Source organism: Molothrus aeneus, chromosome 18 (assembly GCF_037042795.1).
Source record: "Molothrus aeneus isolate 106 chromosome 18, BPBGC_Maene_1.0, whole genome shotgun sequence".
NCBI classification, from domain to species: Eukaryota; Metazoa; Chordata; class Aves; order Passeriformes; family Icteridae; genus Molothrus; species Molothrus aeneus.
Genome location: NC_089663.1, coordinates 10,277,979 through 10,292,255, shown reverse-complemented (window position 1 = coordinate 10,292,255; position 14,277 = coordinate 10,277,979). Strand labels below are relative to the sequence as shown.

Below are 14,277 nucleotides of genomic sequence, written 5' to 3'. Positions count from 1 at the left end.
TCCCCGGCCTCCAGCAGCACCAATTTACATCTTCTCTTTTATTTTCCCTGCTTTTATTGCGCCACAATTGCCTTTTTTTTTTTTTTTGCCTTTTTTTCCCCCCACACATTTAAATTGCACCGAAATGGAGCAGTTGGAAGATATTATGACCACGTCAGGGCGTGCTGCACATCTGGCTGCACCTCTGGATTCTGGGACTCCCCCTTCCCCTCATCCCACTGATGCAGGAGCAGCTTCCCCCTCCCGGAGCTTCATACTCTGGGTTTTTATTTATTTATTAAACGCTGGGCTGTATTTTAACCGCGTGGAACTCGCACTTGAGGATAAAATTCCTATTCCCCCTGGGAAAAGGAGCCAACCACCCCTCCCGCATCATTTTCCTGGGAAAAGCTCCTGACATTTAAGAGCCCGCCCGGCTGCCCGGGGGAGGCAGCGCTCAGCCTTTCCATGAGGGTTTGAGAAGCTGGAATCTTTCCTCTTGACTCAGCCTGAGCATCCCTGGGTGGGCACAGCCCGCCCTGCCCTGCTGTGGGGCTCAGGGGACCGTGACCCTTGGATTCCTGCAGGAAAAATCATCTATTGTTGGCAATCTAGAAACCCCGGGAGCGTTTCCCTGCCTCCCGGTCCTGCTGCAGCGTTCCTCCCTCCAGGGCTGCAAGGGTTTCTCAGCTGTTGCCGTGGCAACGGCGTCTGCACCAAAAACTCCCGCATTTCCCCCGATTCCGGGTGGGGTTTGTGCTCCCTGGACGCTGCGATGATGGAGGGGATGGCGAGTGTGGGTCTGGGATCCCTTTCTGGCAAAGGGAGTGGATGCTCCTTTGGGTCTTCCTGAATCCCCCAGTATGATGCAAACAGCGCTGGGGGGGGCTCAGAGAGAAGGAATTCCCCCTCTTCCCAAATTAAATCCCATGAAACTGTGTTAAAAAAAAAAAGAAAAAAAAGGGAAACCCCCCCCCCCACACACACACACCCCTCAGCAGCAGCAGAACTTCCATAAAAACCCCAGAATGGGGAGATGGGCCATAAATCTGAGAGCAGCCATCTCCATCCCTGACAAAACCAACAGGTTTATGTATCAGCTTGCCTATTTCCCCTGAAATTTACAGCTGACAACGTGCCTGAACACAGCAGGGGTAATTTAAACCTGGCTCCAACCTGCCTGGCTCCCAGCAAAGGGAGAGGGGAACATGTTTGGTCCATTTTTTTACCCCTTAATTTTAAATTTCATTCCAACTCGGAATAAAGGCAGTGATTTATGGGAGAGGGAAAGCACAGCTTTATTTTAGGGCCGTGACAGCCAAGTGAAAAAGAGCTGTCATTAAGGATGGTAACACATTCCACAGGAGCAGGGTTCGTTTTATTCCAGGGTAATTTCTCCCAGAAAATGAGACCCAGCCTTGGGTTTGGGGTGGGAGGGGGGTAAATCCAGGGAAGCAGCAGAGGGAATAGGGCAGGTTTGGGATGTGCTGGGTGAGGGGCACTCCCGCCACAGCTCCCATTGGGCTGCAACAACACCCCTGGGGTCTGGGGGTGCTGAGCCCCACAGCACAGGGGGGACCCGGGGCAGGGAGAGGGGGGATGGCTGGGAACAGGAATTGGGAGGTGGGGACTGGGGGTCCCAAGGCTGTGGGCTGGGGGTGAGGATCACAGGGATGTGGGTGGGGGTCCTGGGCTGGAGGTTGGGGTCCCAGGGTTTGGGATAAAGGTCCTGGACAGGGGTTGGTGCTCCAAAGCTGGGGATGGGGGCTCTGGGATGGGGGATTTGTGCCTCATCTCCAAAACCTGCTGTTCTTCTTTACCACAAGCCTTGAACTGACCCTAAAATCCTAAAATCCCCACAACTGCCCTAATTCCAGATTTCATGGGATGGTGGTGGTGCTGAATCCAGCTGCATCCCAATTTCACCGGTTTCTGCCCCAAAAGGTGCAGCAGATCCCGGCACCATCAGCTCTGGAGCTGCAGCTCCCCCCACCCCAGCCCTTTCCCTGGATGCTAATTCCAGTTCGTGCACGTTCCCCTGGAGCTGCCCGTGGTCATTAACCTCCTGCTGCCGTTAATCAAGAGGACTTTGTTAATTAACAGCTAAGGATGTCTCCAGCTGAGCGGCGCAGGGGTGGGATTGGGGTCACCTGGATGCATCCAAGGATCCTTGATTTAATATACTGGAGCTTCCCAAAGCCCTGGGGGAGTGCAGCCCCCTCCCCTCCATGAACAAAATATCCAGCGCTGCAAAAAACCCGAGGAATGCTGACAGGATCCACCCTCAGCACCCTGGGAGATTCCAGAGCTGCAGCTCCTGCAGTATTTTGGGAATATCAGAGGAATTGGGGCAATACTGAGCTGCATTTCTCTGCCGCTCTGCCAAAATGGGAAAAAAAAAACCTGGCTGAGGAGGCTGAAGTTTTCTGAGGAATGTTATTTTTTTTCCCTGCTTCTATTTTATAGACATATAAAAATGTGGTTTTTTTAATGCTGCCTGGGTGAGCTGTTTGCTGCCTGTCTCAGTGGGTGACACAGGAACAGAAATCACTGATATTCCTTGGGAAGCTTAATTCAAAGCTAACAGGGTCCGGCAGGAAAAACTCAGTGGATTCTTCCCTTTTCTTCCCAGACCCTGTCAGGATGAGGAGAATCAGGACCAGGAGGGCACAGAGCAGCAGCACTGGTGTCTGAATGGATGTTGGGGTGGAGCACTCGGATCATGCATGGGGGATCTCCCAAAGCCCACCCAAGAGGCTCAGATCCCACCTCAGCCACCCAAGCCCCACCCCTCTTTCCACAATTCCAAATTGGACACCAGGGCTCAGGAGTACACCCAGGGAAGTGACTGCTCAGTGAAAAACCCTGGCATCCTTTCCACTCCACGCATCGAGGTATTTGTCTGGAAAACAGAGGTTTTATTAAATAAGCAAACAGCTACAAAGATGCACCCAAATGTTTGGGATACTTGGGATTGCCAAGCTGCCATTACAGGGATGATTTAACCCCAGGGTAAGTACCAAGGCACTGCTTTTTTTTTTTTGTTTGTTTCTTTTTTTTGGAAAGCTGTTTGGAGCAATAACAGATGGGCTTGGAAAAAACAGACACCAGAATTAGTGAGGAGCATCCTGAATCCATTATGAACATCCCAGCACCAGCCTGAGGGGCTGTGGGATGGCATCCAGTCCTTGAGGCTTCATCCCACTGCTCCCACATCCAGGCCTCCTCCAAACCCTGAGCCCAAAAAGCTCCAGAGGCTGCTGGCTCTGGGTACATCCCATTCCCACTGCTCCCTAAACAGATCCTCTGCAAGTTCTGTGTGTCCCTGTGTGTCCATCTGTCCCATTCATCCCATCTGTCCTATCCCACTCCTAACAGGATCCAACCTTCCAGCAATATTAATTAAATACTGGGGAAAATGAGCAAGAGGAGCCTCCTCCCACCACCAGAGAGGCCCTTCTGCCTCCTCAGGCAATGCATCTTCCACGGGTATAGATCCAGCATGGATTTTGGGGGAAAAATCTCTGTGGATTGGGGCTGGGAGTAGCCCTGGGCTTGGCAGTGCTCCCCAGGGAAGTGGGTGCATCCCAACCCCTGGAGACACAGGGACAATCCAGGTGCTGAGTGTCCCATCACCCGGAGGAGGTGACGAGATCAAGGCGGAGCAGCAAGGAGTGCCAGGGCGGAGAGGATGCTGGATAATCCATCTGAAATCCTGATATCCTGAAATCCTGAAATCTGAAATCCTGGCGTCCTGAAAACCTGAAATCCTGAAATCCTGGCATCCTGAAATCCTAAAAACCTGAAATGCTGAAATCCTGAAATCCCTCTCCTGCCACAGGATTTCAGGATCTGCTGCCTGGAAATAGCTCCCTGCCTTTTCCTGGGGGATGTCTCTCCATTTTATTTTCCATTTTCTGATTTCCAAAGAAAGCTATAAATAAACATTTCGGCCTCTGTGGGCACCTGGGAGCAGATTCTCAACAGCCAAAACCTGCACAAAGCCCCCGAGGGGCCTCCTGAAATATCCCCAGGGCCACTGGGGGCTCCCTAATTCCAGCTCCAGAGATTCCTTGCTGTCCTGGGAGTGACACATAAATGAGGGTGACACCAGGGCTGTGCTGAAGGAGCTCTAATGGAGAAGGAGCTCCAAAATTAACTGGGTGTGAAACTGGATTGAGGTGGTGGCTCGGCCCATCCTTCGCTGCAGAGGTCGGTGTGTGGCAGCAGAGTCCCCCAGGAGATTCCCAGAGTGTCCCAAGATGTGCATGAGGGGACAGCAGGCCCTCCCCAGAAGCTCATTCCCAGCTCATGGGCCTGTTCCTGGTCCCAAACACCCATCTTTTCTGCAGGATGTACCGTCTGGGATGTGCCCACCAAAAGGAGGGTTAAAAACACGTTTCAAATTGACCTTTCCCTCTTTCTTCTCCCAGTTTTCCATGCTGGTGACCCTGTGGGTGAGCCCAGTCCCCACACTGGAAGGTGGCCCTGGGTCTGGATCACTTAGAAGGCATTTGAGACTTCCCAGTTCTTTGAGGTGGGATAATCCAACCCCTCCTAAGGACACTTCCCAAAAAAGTCACAAACAGCTTGTTCCGGTACCAAAATACCTCAGGAATTTACCATGAGGAGCCACACACAGACATGGGACAGAGCAGTGTCACCAGTTTGGCCATGACACAGGAGATGCCTTCCTTATACCCTGCACCCCACCACGGTGCCTCTGGAAACACCAGGAAAGCCCTTCCCGGGTCAGACAATGCACAGTTTGGATGGGAATGCCCAAAAATATTTTCTTAGCTTGGTGCAAGGGTTTTTGCAATCCCACACAAGATCAAGGGTGGTTGTGTCTTCTCCATACTTTGGGGGTCTCCATCCCCTGCCAGCCCCCAGGCAGCAACACCAGTCAAAAATGGGCTGTAGGACAGTGCTGGACAATGCTGGACCACACCAGGGCTGGTCACCATCACAGTGCCAGCACCAGGGGATTCTGTCCCTCCTGCAGGCCGAGCTTACACAACTGTTGTCTCTTTCTCAGTCATGGAGGAGACCTTGGAGAAGCTCCTGTGCACGATGCTGGAGTGTCCTGTCTCCTCGCTGAGGGCGTTCACCAGCCTGGAGAGGAGGGTCACCTTGAACTTCTTGAAGTCCTGGCCCATGAAGACGTAGAGGACGGGGTTCATGCAGCTGTTGGAGGCTGCCAGAGCCGTGGTGAGCGGGATGAAGATCTCAAACACAGACCAGGGCACCGCGTCGGGCACCGTCTCCAGCAGGTTCAGCAGGTGGTAGGGGCTCCAGCAGAGGAAGAAGGTGACAATGATGGTGACAATGATCTTGAAGGGCTTCTTGGACTTGGCCAGGCGGTTGCGGCGCAGGTTGAAGACGATGGCGACGTAGCAGAAGGTGATGATGGTGATGGGGAGGATGTAGCCGGCCAGGAACCTGGTGATGTTCACGGTGCGGTGCCTGGCCAGAGCCAGCCCTGCGTAGGATTTATTCCTGGAGAGGGAGAAGTTGCTGAAACAAATCACGGAGCTCCGGGTCTGCGCCGTGTCCCGGAAGACGAGCGAGGGGCAGCTCATGACGATGCCCAGGGTCCAGATGACCACACAAACCCCGTAGGCCAGGTTGGTGGAGCGGTGGTTCTGCGACCACACCGGGAACACCACGGACACGTAGCGGTCGAAGCTGATGGTGGTGAGCAGCAGGACGCTGGTGTACATGTTGAGGATGAGGAGGAAGGAGTTGAGCTTGCACATGACCGTGCCGAAGATCCAGTGGTAGCTCATGGCCGTGTAGGCGATGTTGATGGGCAGGAAGATGTTGAAGAGGAAGTCGGCCACGGCCAGGTTGAGAAACCAGACGGCGTTCACCGACTTCTTCATCTTCAGGGTGATGATGGCGATGACGAGGCCGTTGCCCAGGATGCCCAGCACGCAGGACACGCTGTAGATGATGACGGACAGGATCCTGGTGATGTCCTTGGGGTCGTGGGCCGGGTCTGCCCACACGCTGCCCGTGTCCTCGTAGGTGTAGTCGGGGTAGTCGCTGTAGTTATTGTTGAGGCCGTCCAGGTAATCGGACAGGTTGGGAAGTGCCATTGTCCGTGGGAGCAGCAGCAGCTGGTCCGTGTGATCCTGGGGAGTTGGGATGCTGGGATCTGCAGCCAGGGATCTTCCCCTGCTGAGCAAACACTTGGTGAGTGAGGAGAGCGGGAGGGACAATGGCCCCCAACACGTGTGGGAACCGGGGACAGGGAGCAAAAGGACAAACACTGGAATGGGGGATCCCATGAGAACCCCGCTGGTCCCGAACAAGATGCTCCCACAGCTCCTCCCTGATTTCCACCCCCATCCGTGAGACATCAGGACGTGATTCAGTCCCTCAGCTCCACCAGGATGTGGCTGCAGCCTCATCCTGCAGAAAACGTTGATTGCCCGCCTACTTCCAGGGGGAAAACCGGGATAATGCTCATTAACAGCTCATCAACAGCTCTGACTTTCCAATCTGCAACATATTATGGCTCTCTTTTTTTTTTTTTTTTTTTTTTTTTTTTGTACTGAATCGGACTGAAAACCCAAAGGGAAGCACCCCACTGACACCAGGCCCCCTCTCACCTCTCTCCTCTCTGTCGGGATGGGGGACAGGTGGCACTTCAGTGTCCCAGGGCACAGCGGCAGCTCCCTCCACACCGGCCTAAGGCGTGAGCTGTAACATTAAAGCCAGGATCAAAGAAGGGCCACTCACCTCCGGATGTGGGGTTAAGGGAGGAAACCCAATCAGGGTGTGGCAACAATTAACCCTGTGCAGCCTCCCTCTGGGGACTGTGCCGGCCTGGGACCCTCCTCGCCTCCAGTCTGGGGAAGGTGGGGTCCTGCCATGACCCCAGCAGCTTTTGGGATAACCCAGGACAGAAATCCCATCCTGTCCTCTCTGTACAAGCACCCAACATGAGCAGCATGCTCAGGTGCACACAAAGAACCGAACAATCAACCACAGGTTACTCATAATTAAATAATAATTAATTCAAGGTATAAATAAGGTGCACATTGTCTGCACGATCTATTTTGTACCCTGCAATCCCACAGGGTTGTTTTCCTGATTCAGTTGATGCCCTGTATGTTTAAATATGTTAATTGTGGTAAACCAGCAGCATCACCTGCCAGTATCAGACTCCATGCTCCAGAGCCTGGATTGAGGGGGTTCAACCTCTCCCCTATGAGAATCCAGGATATAAAATCCCCTACCCGAGTCAGGGGGGTTAAAACCAAAATCCCCAAATGCTGACAAGAAGCACAGAGCATCCCACCGGGAAATGTCCTCACAGGAGGGACGTGGGGACGTCCAAGGACCCTCCCTGTTCCCGAGGAATTTCACCCCAAAGGTCCCTGAGCCTCACCCTCCCGCCAGCCCGGCTTTGAAATTCCCATGGTGTTTGTGCTGGGAGCTATTGTTTCTCCCTGGGCTTTTCCTGCTGTTCCTTCCTGCCATTGCTGCTGCAGAGTCCCCAGCCAGGGGTGAAATCCCACCCTGTCACCTCCCCCTGGCCGAGCTCCTGGGCACGATAAGCAGCCAGAACAAACGAGGGTCGAGTGCAAAGTTTGGGAATGAGCTGGAGCTGGGGAGAGGCCTCGTCCCAGGAAAAGCTCGATGGCCACAGAGATGAATTGAAGTCAATGATCCGGTGGAAGGAACAGAATCAGCAGAACTGACTCTCGCAGAGATGTTAATGGTGATTAACGAGGCATTGCTTTACGGAACAGGGGTTTCAGGTCATCCCCTTCCCAAAGGCAGAGCTCCAGAAAGGTGGGGGAGACCAGAACCCCATATCCATCCCACCCCACCCCATTGCCTCATATCCCATCCCACTTCACTGCCTCCCATTGCACCACACCCCATTGCATCATATCCCAATCCCATCCCCACCTCCCACCATCCAGAGAACCCCAAAGCTCCCTGGACTTGCTCCACAGCCACCTTTTCACCTTTTCCACTGTGGTGTCATCCATGGGGCAAGTGAGACACTCCCACCCCTCACTCTTACCCCACATTCAGCCCCTGCTCCAGAGGGACAGGAGAAATTCCCACTCCTCCTCCCACTGTGTCCACTTCCATGTTTTTAATGTAAAATCCTCCCTTTAGTATTATTTTTAATTGCTGGGCCTGATGACTTTCAGCTCATTCCAAAGCTCATTTTATTGGATTATTTATCTGAATTCTCTGTTAATTTTGCCCTGCCAGGTTGGGCAGGGATTGGTCTCTGTTCCCAGAGAGCCGGGGTGAGGATGGCAGAGAGCAATGGGAACACCAGGACTCTGCTTCCCTGTGGGATTTGGCAGAGGATGGGTTTGTTTCCAGGGAGCAATCCCAAACTCCACAGGAGCAGCAGGCCAATCCCACCATGAACATTCCAGATGGGCACCAGGAGCCCAGACCTGCGGGAAAATCACCCAGCAAACTCCCATCTGCCTCTCCAAAATTCTCCCAAAAATGGAGAATATCAGGGGCAGCTGCATGAAGCCTCCTCATTTCTCACAGCAAAAAAAACCAACTCCAAAGTCTGGGAGGAAAAACGAAAAAAAAAAAAAAAAGCCACATAATACTAAGAGTGTTTCATCGCTCCTCTCCGGGCTGCAAATTCCCTGCTCAAGCCAAAACCACTGTTCTCCCTTCAATCTATTAATCTTTGTCCTCCTACCTCAACAAAAAGGAGCAGAGGATTTACCCAAAATAGCCTTTTCTCCGTCATTCCCGCAGCTGTGTTTGTCTTGGTACCCAGGGAAGGCCGGGTGGGATTCCCGACGGGCGGCTCGAGCACCGGCAGCATCCCGGCACATACCGGGGGAGGATGAGGTCAGGGATGTTGTTCTTGGGAAGGCAACAGGAAACCGAGAGAACGGCAGAAAATGTTCAAATCCAGCTTTTCTGGGCGAAAAAACTCTGCCCTGGCCGAGGCAGACGGGCGGGGCACGGATGTGAGCGGGGAAAGGCGGCGGGATCGGACACGGGGAGGGCAGGGGATGCTCGGGCAGCGGATCCCAGCGCATCCCAGCGGGCAGGGCGGTGCCAGAGCCCCGCTCCAGGAATTCATAGGGATGGGCAGGCTGCCAGCACCGCCTCCTGCCCGCCGGGCCAGGCTTTTAGTGGGGCAGGTTGAGGAGAACTGATAGAACCTAATCAAATCAAATCAAATTAAATTAAATCAAACCAGCAGAGCAGCTTTGGAGTACATCAGATCCTGCCTGAGCTGTCAAAGTGCATCACGCTTTGATGTATATCATGAAATGAATCCGGGCTGGGACCTGCCAGGGCTGGCCCTGCAGCACTGGGGAAACTGGGGGAGCCCTCGGGTCGGCGTTTGTCCCCCCTAAAAAATTCTCATCCCCGTCACGGGACAACCAAATCCCCCGGGATCAGCCGGGTCCGTGCCCGCCCTGCTGCCGCCTCCTCCCCGGCAGCTGCTCTGCCTTTCCTTCCTTGGAGCACTTCCCTCTCCTCTTCCCACCGAGGTTTCCGAGGTCCCAGCGCACCCCAAACCCCAAACCCGCTTCCTCCGGGCGTGGGAGGCGCGGGCAGCTCCGGCACAGCCCCCGGGAGAGGGGAATTGCCGGCAGATGTTCGGAGCTCAGCTCTGGGAAGGGCTGGGGGTCAAATGGGACCTTCACGTCCCTCTGGAGCTGCTGGGGCCAGACCCCGCCGAGCCCTGCCACAGTCCTGGATGTCCCTGGAGGGCAGGGATGTCCCTGGGCACATGTGACAGGTGCTGGTCCCGGTTCCGTGGGATCAGCTCTGAGGGCTGGATCCCAGCATCCCTGAGAATTCCATGGCATCCCATGCCCCAGGGAAAGTGGATGGAAACCCCGTTCCAAGCTGGCACCTGAGGCCACCCCATCAATCCCCACGTACTTCCAGCCCGGGGTTACACAGGAGGGACATCCCCGCAGGGATCCAGCTCCCAGGAATCTCAGGGAGCAAGGCACCAAATGGCAAAGCAGCTCTGGGTACCCAGCTCCAATCCCCCTTTATTTTAGCAGGTGATTGCCATGGCAACAGATGCCACAGGGATGAGGCTGCCCAGCATCCCACTCCCCACTGGGACGCCCGGGATGAAGCCCCCATTCCTGGGTGTAAATCGACCACCACCCCATCAAAAGGGAGCTCAAACCTCCAAACCCTGAGCTCCAGCCTGCCCAAAAGCTGCTCCTGGCTGTGATTCCAGCCCTGCCACCACCCCTGACCCCTGTGTCCCACTCCAGCAGGCTGGGAAGGGCACAGGGACGTGGGATGCCATGGGAGAAGCAGCAGCAGGCTGAGAATGAGCTCCTGACAGCGAGGATCCAGGCTGGAAATTCTCCCAAACCTCCCCCAACACCTGGAGACCCCCAGAGCAAAGGGAGGAAGCACAGTTAAGGGAGAAACTGAGGCACAGAGGGCAGTGGGAAGCTTAATCCCTACCTGCATCCACTCAGACACATCCCAGTTCTCCATCCTGGATCTGGGACCCCCCTATCCAGCAGCCTCGGGCATCCCCAGCCTGATCCTTCATCCCTGAGGCTGCACCACGCCTGTGTGAACGGCACAGGAAAAAGGGAATAGCTGGAAAAGGCAGCCTTAAAAAAGCTGCTGTGCCCAGGGTGGGACAGAAAAACATGAGTCAGTGTTTATCTGGGCACAGCCAGCCAGGCTGAGCAGGATAGGATGGGATGGATCCCACAGATCCTTCTGGCCACGGTGTGGGGTCACCCCCATGGGGAAAGCACCCCAATCCTGCCAGAAAAAGGGGTTTAACCTCAAAATTTGGGTCAGGGAAGGCCCCTCCCAGGGTGAAACTCTGGCAGAGGAACCCGGCCTTCTCTGGCACCAAGTGTTGAAAGAGCCACCCCGTTGGTAAAATCCTGGCCTTTTGCTCCATCCCTTCTGTTCTTGGGAAGGTTTGAGGATTAAAGGGGAAAATTTTGGGCGTTTGCACCTACACAGGCAAAGATTTCCTTGAAACAGGGCAGTTTGTACTTCTGAGCTGCCTAAAATGACTTGGCTTCAAAGATAATGAAAGTTCTTTCATCTCCTCTGCTCTCCTCTAATAATCCAAGGTTTTCTCCTGGCGCTTCTCAGGCAATAAAAAGACAATAAAACCTCCCTTTTTCAGAGCATCCTCCCTGCTACAGGGGAGTGATGTGCAGCTGTGCTGTCCCTAACCATGGCTTGGGCCTTGTCAGGGGACAAAACCTTGGGGACATCGCTCTGGATTCGGGGCATACAAAGGGAAAGAAACCCAAGAAAACAGAAATAGGGCTGCAGGAGGGACGTGACCCCTCAGGGGACGTGACATGGCTGGGGACAGCAGGCTTAGCCCCCCCTCGAGTGAGGAAGTCACCCTGGATCCAGGGAGCATCCTCCCAGCTGTGCTCTGTGTCCCCAGCTGAATGCTGATCAGCACAGCGAAGAAAAGCCACCCTGTTCTCCCTGTCCCCAGCCAGGGGACACTGCCACACTGTCAGGGCATCAACCCCCCCCAAATGCACTGCCAGCTCCTCTCCCTTCTGTGCTTTTTCCCATCCTGCAGGCTGCAAAGCCCAGTTTCCAAAAGAGGTTGGGATTTTAGGGAAAATTAGGGGGTTTGGGGTGAAGGACAGTGGGGATCCCAAACCCACTGTATAACAACAGGGCAGCAAAAAACCTCAACTGGTTGCAAATCTCCAGCAAACCCTTCCTCCCAAATCCCTATAAAAAATACAAATTAACAAATATATATAAACCCAGAGGTGTTTACCTGAGCTGGATAAATCCCCAGGGAATTTTCAGCATTTAGAGGTTGGATCAGACACCTCTGCTTCTCCTACGGCCCCGTTAGGGCTGGCATGGGAACCACCCTGGGCTCGTGGCTTTGGCATCCAGCTGGAGCTGACACGGATATTGCCGAGCCTTCTCATCCCGAGGAGAAGCACATGGGATGGGAGGATGAGGAAAATAAACCAGCTGCTGGCCTCAGCAGAGCTGCAGGGGGAAGGGGGAAGCTCTGGGGGAGGATGTTGGGTTTGCAGAGTTTGGCTGGACACAGAAGGGGATGTGGCAGCAGTGACACGTCCCGTCCACCACGGCTGCCCACAGTGGCTTGGGAATCTCCTGGGAGCCTTTGGGAAGGGTTTGGGTACCCTCAGAGGGTCCCCTCGGGCTCCTCCACCCTGGCTGCCCCTCATTCCTGCTCCCCAGGCACCCCAAATCCATGCCCTGCTCCTGGGAGGCTCCTGGCCTCACACACACAGGAGAGGGGGGACCCAAAGCCATTCCTGGGGTGCAGGGAAGAAGAGAAGCTGCTCATCAGGTCCTGCCCATCCCACAGTGCATTCCCGGTGAGGAAATCAGCCTGGAATGGTTTGTACCCCCAAAGAGAGGGCCACCAGCCAAGGGCTGTCCCCAACCATCCTGACCTCAACCCTGTGCCTGCCAGGAGCTGGAAATTGCCAGAGGCATCCACGGTGCAGCTCAGAACCAGCCGAGCCCTGGACACAAATCCCTGCTCTGAGCCGGGACAGCTCATCCAGAGTGAGATAAAAAACACCTGGAGCAAAAGCTGCACCGTGCTGGCTCTTCCAGCAGAGCCCCCACCTGCTCCGTGTCACCAAGATCCACCAGTTTTCCAGGGGACAAATCCCGGCTCCCTCAGAGCTGGGAAAGCAGCACCCACGTGTGAGCAGGGGACAGGAGGTGATGCCAGCAGGGAGTGGTGGCAGGTGGGAGGGAGCTCGAGGCCCCCAGGTCCCGTGGCGTGGGGACATTGACCCCGTCCCACGCCGAGCAGCTCCCGTGAGAGCCCAAAAAGAGGAATCGGAGGCACTGCCAGCTTTGCACAACTCTGTGTCGCAACATCCCCGAGCTGAATCAGGGCTGAAAAAATGCTGATGTGCCGGTTCGTGGGGCTGCTACGGGGAAAGGAGAAGCCCCAGAAGCGTGAACCGGGCAGGGTTCACTGTGCCAACCCCACTGTGGAACCAGGCTGGGGACTCGTCACCGGCTCCCTGGTGTCCCTTTAATCCCAGGACCCCCGGGATGGGGTGGCAGCTCCGGGATATTCCACACTTGAGGAACCTGTGGCGGGTCCCCAGGTGCAGAGGAGCTGCCTCAGGACAGTGGGAAATGCAGCCCAAAATTATAAAAACCATGAGAAACAGGGACCCGGCACAGGACGGATCTGCCCCATCGCTCTGCCACCACATCCCGTCCCTTCTGCGCCCCCGGTGTCCCCACCGAGTGACATTTCCCGATACCTCGTGCGGTGCCAACGCTGTCCCGCTGCTCCGCGCTGGGCAGGACGAGCTGGGGGCGCCCTGGGTGCCAGCGGGATCCCATTCCCAGGCGGATCCCGGCGTGCCGGGACAGACACAGGCACGGTGCCGCTCCCCGCCGGTTTTAAGGGAGCGGGGAGGGAGTTGCATCCATCACCAAAGGTTTTCTTGGCAGCGCCCGCGATGCTCGGCGAGGCAACAGCTGGGAGAGGGTGTGACGGCGGGAGCTGGGAACGCTGGCCTGGATCACAACCCAGCGTGAGGAAGCAACAAAGCTGCTTCCCGAGGGGCCTCCTTTCCTGTGCCGCCCCCCGGGCCGTCCCACGGAGGGATAACGGAGCCCAGGGCGCCCCGCGGGGATGCTGCTCCAGCCGGGAGCACAACGGGAGGCAGGTGGCTGCCAGCCCCCCCCGGCTGTGCTGTCCCCACCCTGGGTCAACCGCTGTCCTCTGCTCCCCCCACCGCCCCCAACTCCTTCCAAGACGTTGAGTCACTTCCCCTTCAGGCAAAATCTGGCTCCCAAACGCCGCTCCTGCTGCTCAGGGGCTGCTTTTCCCGATGGATTTCATTACCACCAGGATGCTGCAGCTGCCTCCAGGCAGCCCCCCCAGCCCGCTGAGGCTCTGTGGTGGCAGCTCTGTCACCCCCCAGCCCCTCTGACACCTGCAAGAAAAGTTCTTTGGGGGCCACAGAGGGGCTGGGAGAGGCTCCAGGGTCTCCTGGGTGGGAGGGGTGGGAAAGGCCGGATGCAGGGATGGGGCTCAGGGGGATAAATAAGAGGTTTTTGGGGCAGACCCCCAGACTGGGAGCACTGAGCAGCACAACCCCCACCCACACAGAGCAGGAGGTTTGGATAACCCCGGGCTTGATGTGGCACTGGGAAAATTCCTTCCCTCCCCACGCAGATCCCGCGCTCCCAAGCCTCAGGCATCCCAGTCCCAGCAGCCATCCCAGTCCCAGCAGCCATCCCAGTCCCAGAATCCATCCCAGTCCCAGCAGCCATCCCAGTCCCAGC

General features: G+C 55.8%; 1 protein-coding gene across 6 annotated transcripts; it reads right to left on the bottom strand.

Moving 5' to 3' along the window:
• Positions 1-2,876: 2,876 nt before the first annotated feature.
• Positions 2,877-13,476, bottom strand: CMKLR1 (chemerin chemokine-like receptor 1). 6 transcript variants are annotated; one of them, XM_066562455.1, is made up of 4 exons: positions 11,750-11,816; positions 10,435-10,544; positions 6,597-6,687; positions 2,877-6,159 (listed from the first exon to the last, which is right to left on the bottom strand). In XM_066562455.1, the coding sequence occupies exon 4, from the start codon at positions 6,078-6,080 to the stop codon at positions 4,992-4,994; it is 1,089 nt and encodes a 362-aa protein (XP_066418552.1). In that variant the 5' UTR covers positions 6,081-6,159; positions 6,597-6,687; positions 10,435-10,544; positions 11,750-11,816; the 3' UTR covers positions 2,877-4,991. The 6 variants fall into 6 exon arrangements, with proteins under 6 accessions (XP_066418552.1, XP_066418550.1, XP_066418557.1 ...); XM_066562453.1 differs by lacking the exons at positions 10,435-10,544; positions 11,750-11,816 and adding an exon at positions 13,245-13,476; XM_066562460.1 differs by lacking the exon at positions 10,435-10,544 and having other exon boundaries at positions 2,877-6,162; positions 11,750-11,862.
• Between the last annotated feature and the right edge of the window lie 801 nt (positions 13,477-14,277).

What these genes read in the sequence shown, in the direction of transcription:
- CMKLR1 (XM_066562453.1), bottom strand. Translation starts at nt 6,080, where the DNA reads ATGGCACTTCCCAACCTGTCCGATTACCTGGACGGCCTCAACAATAAC.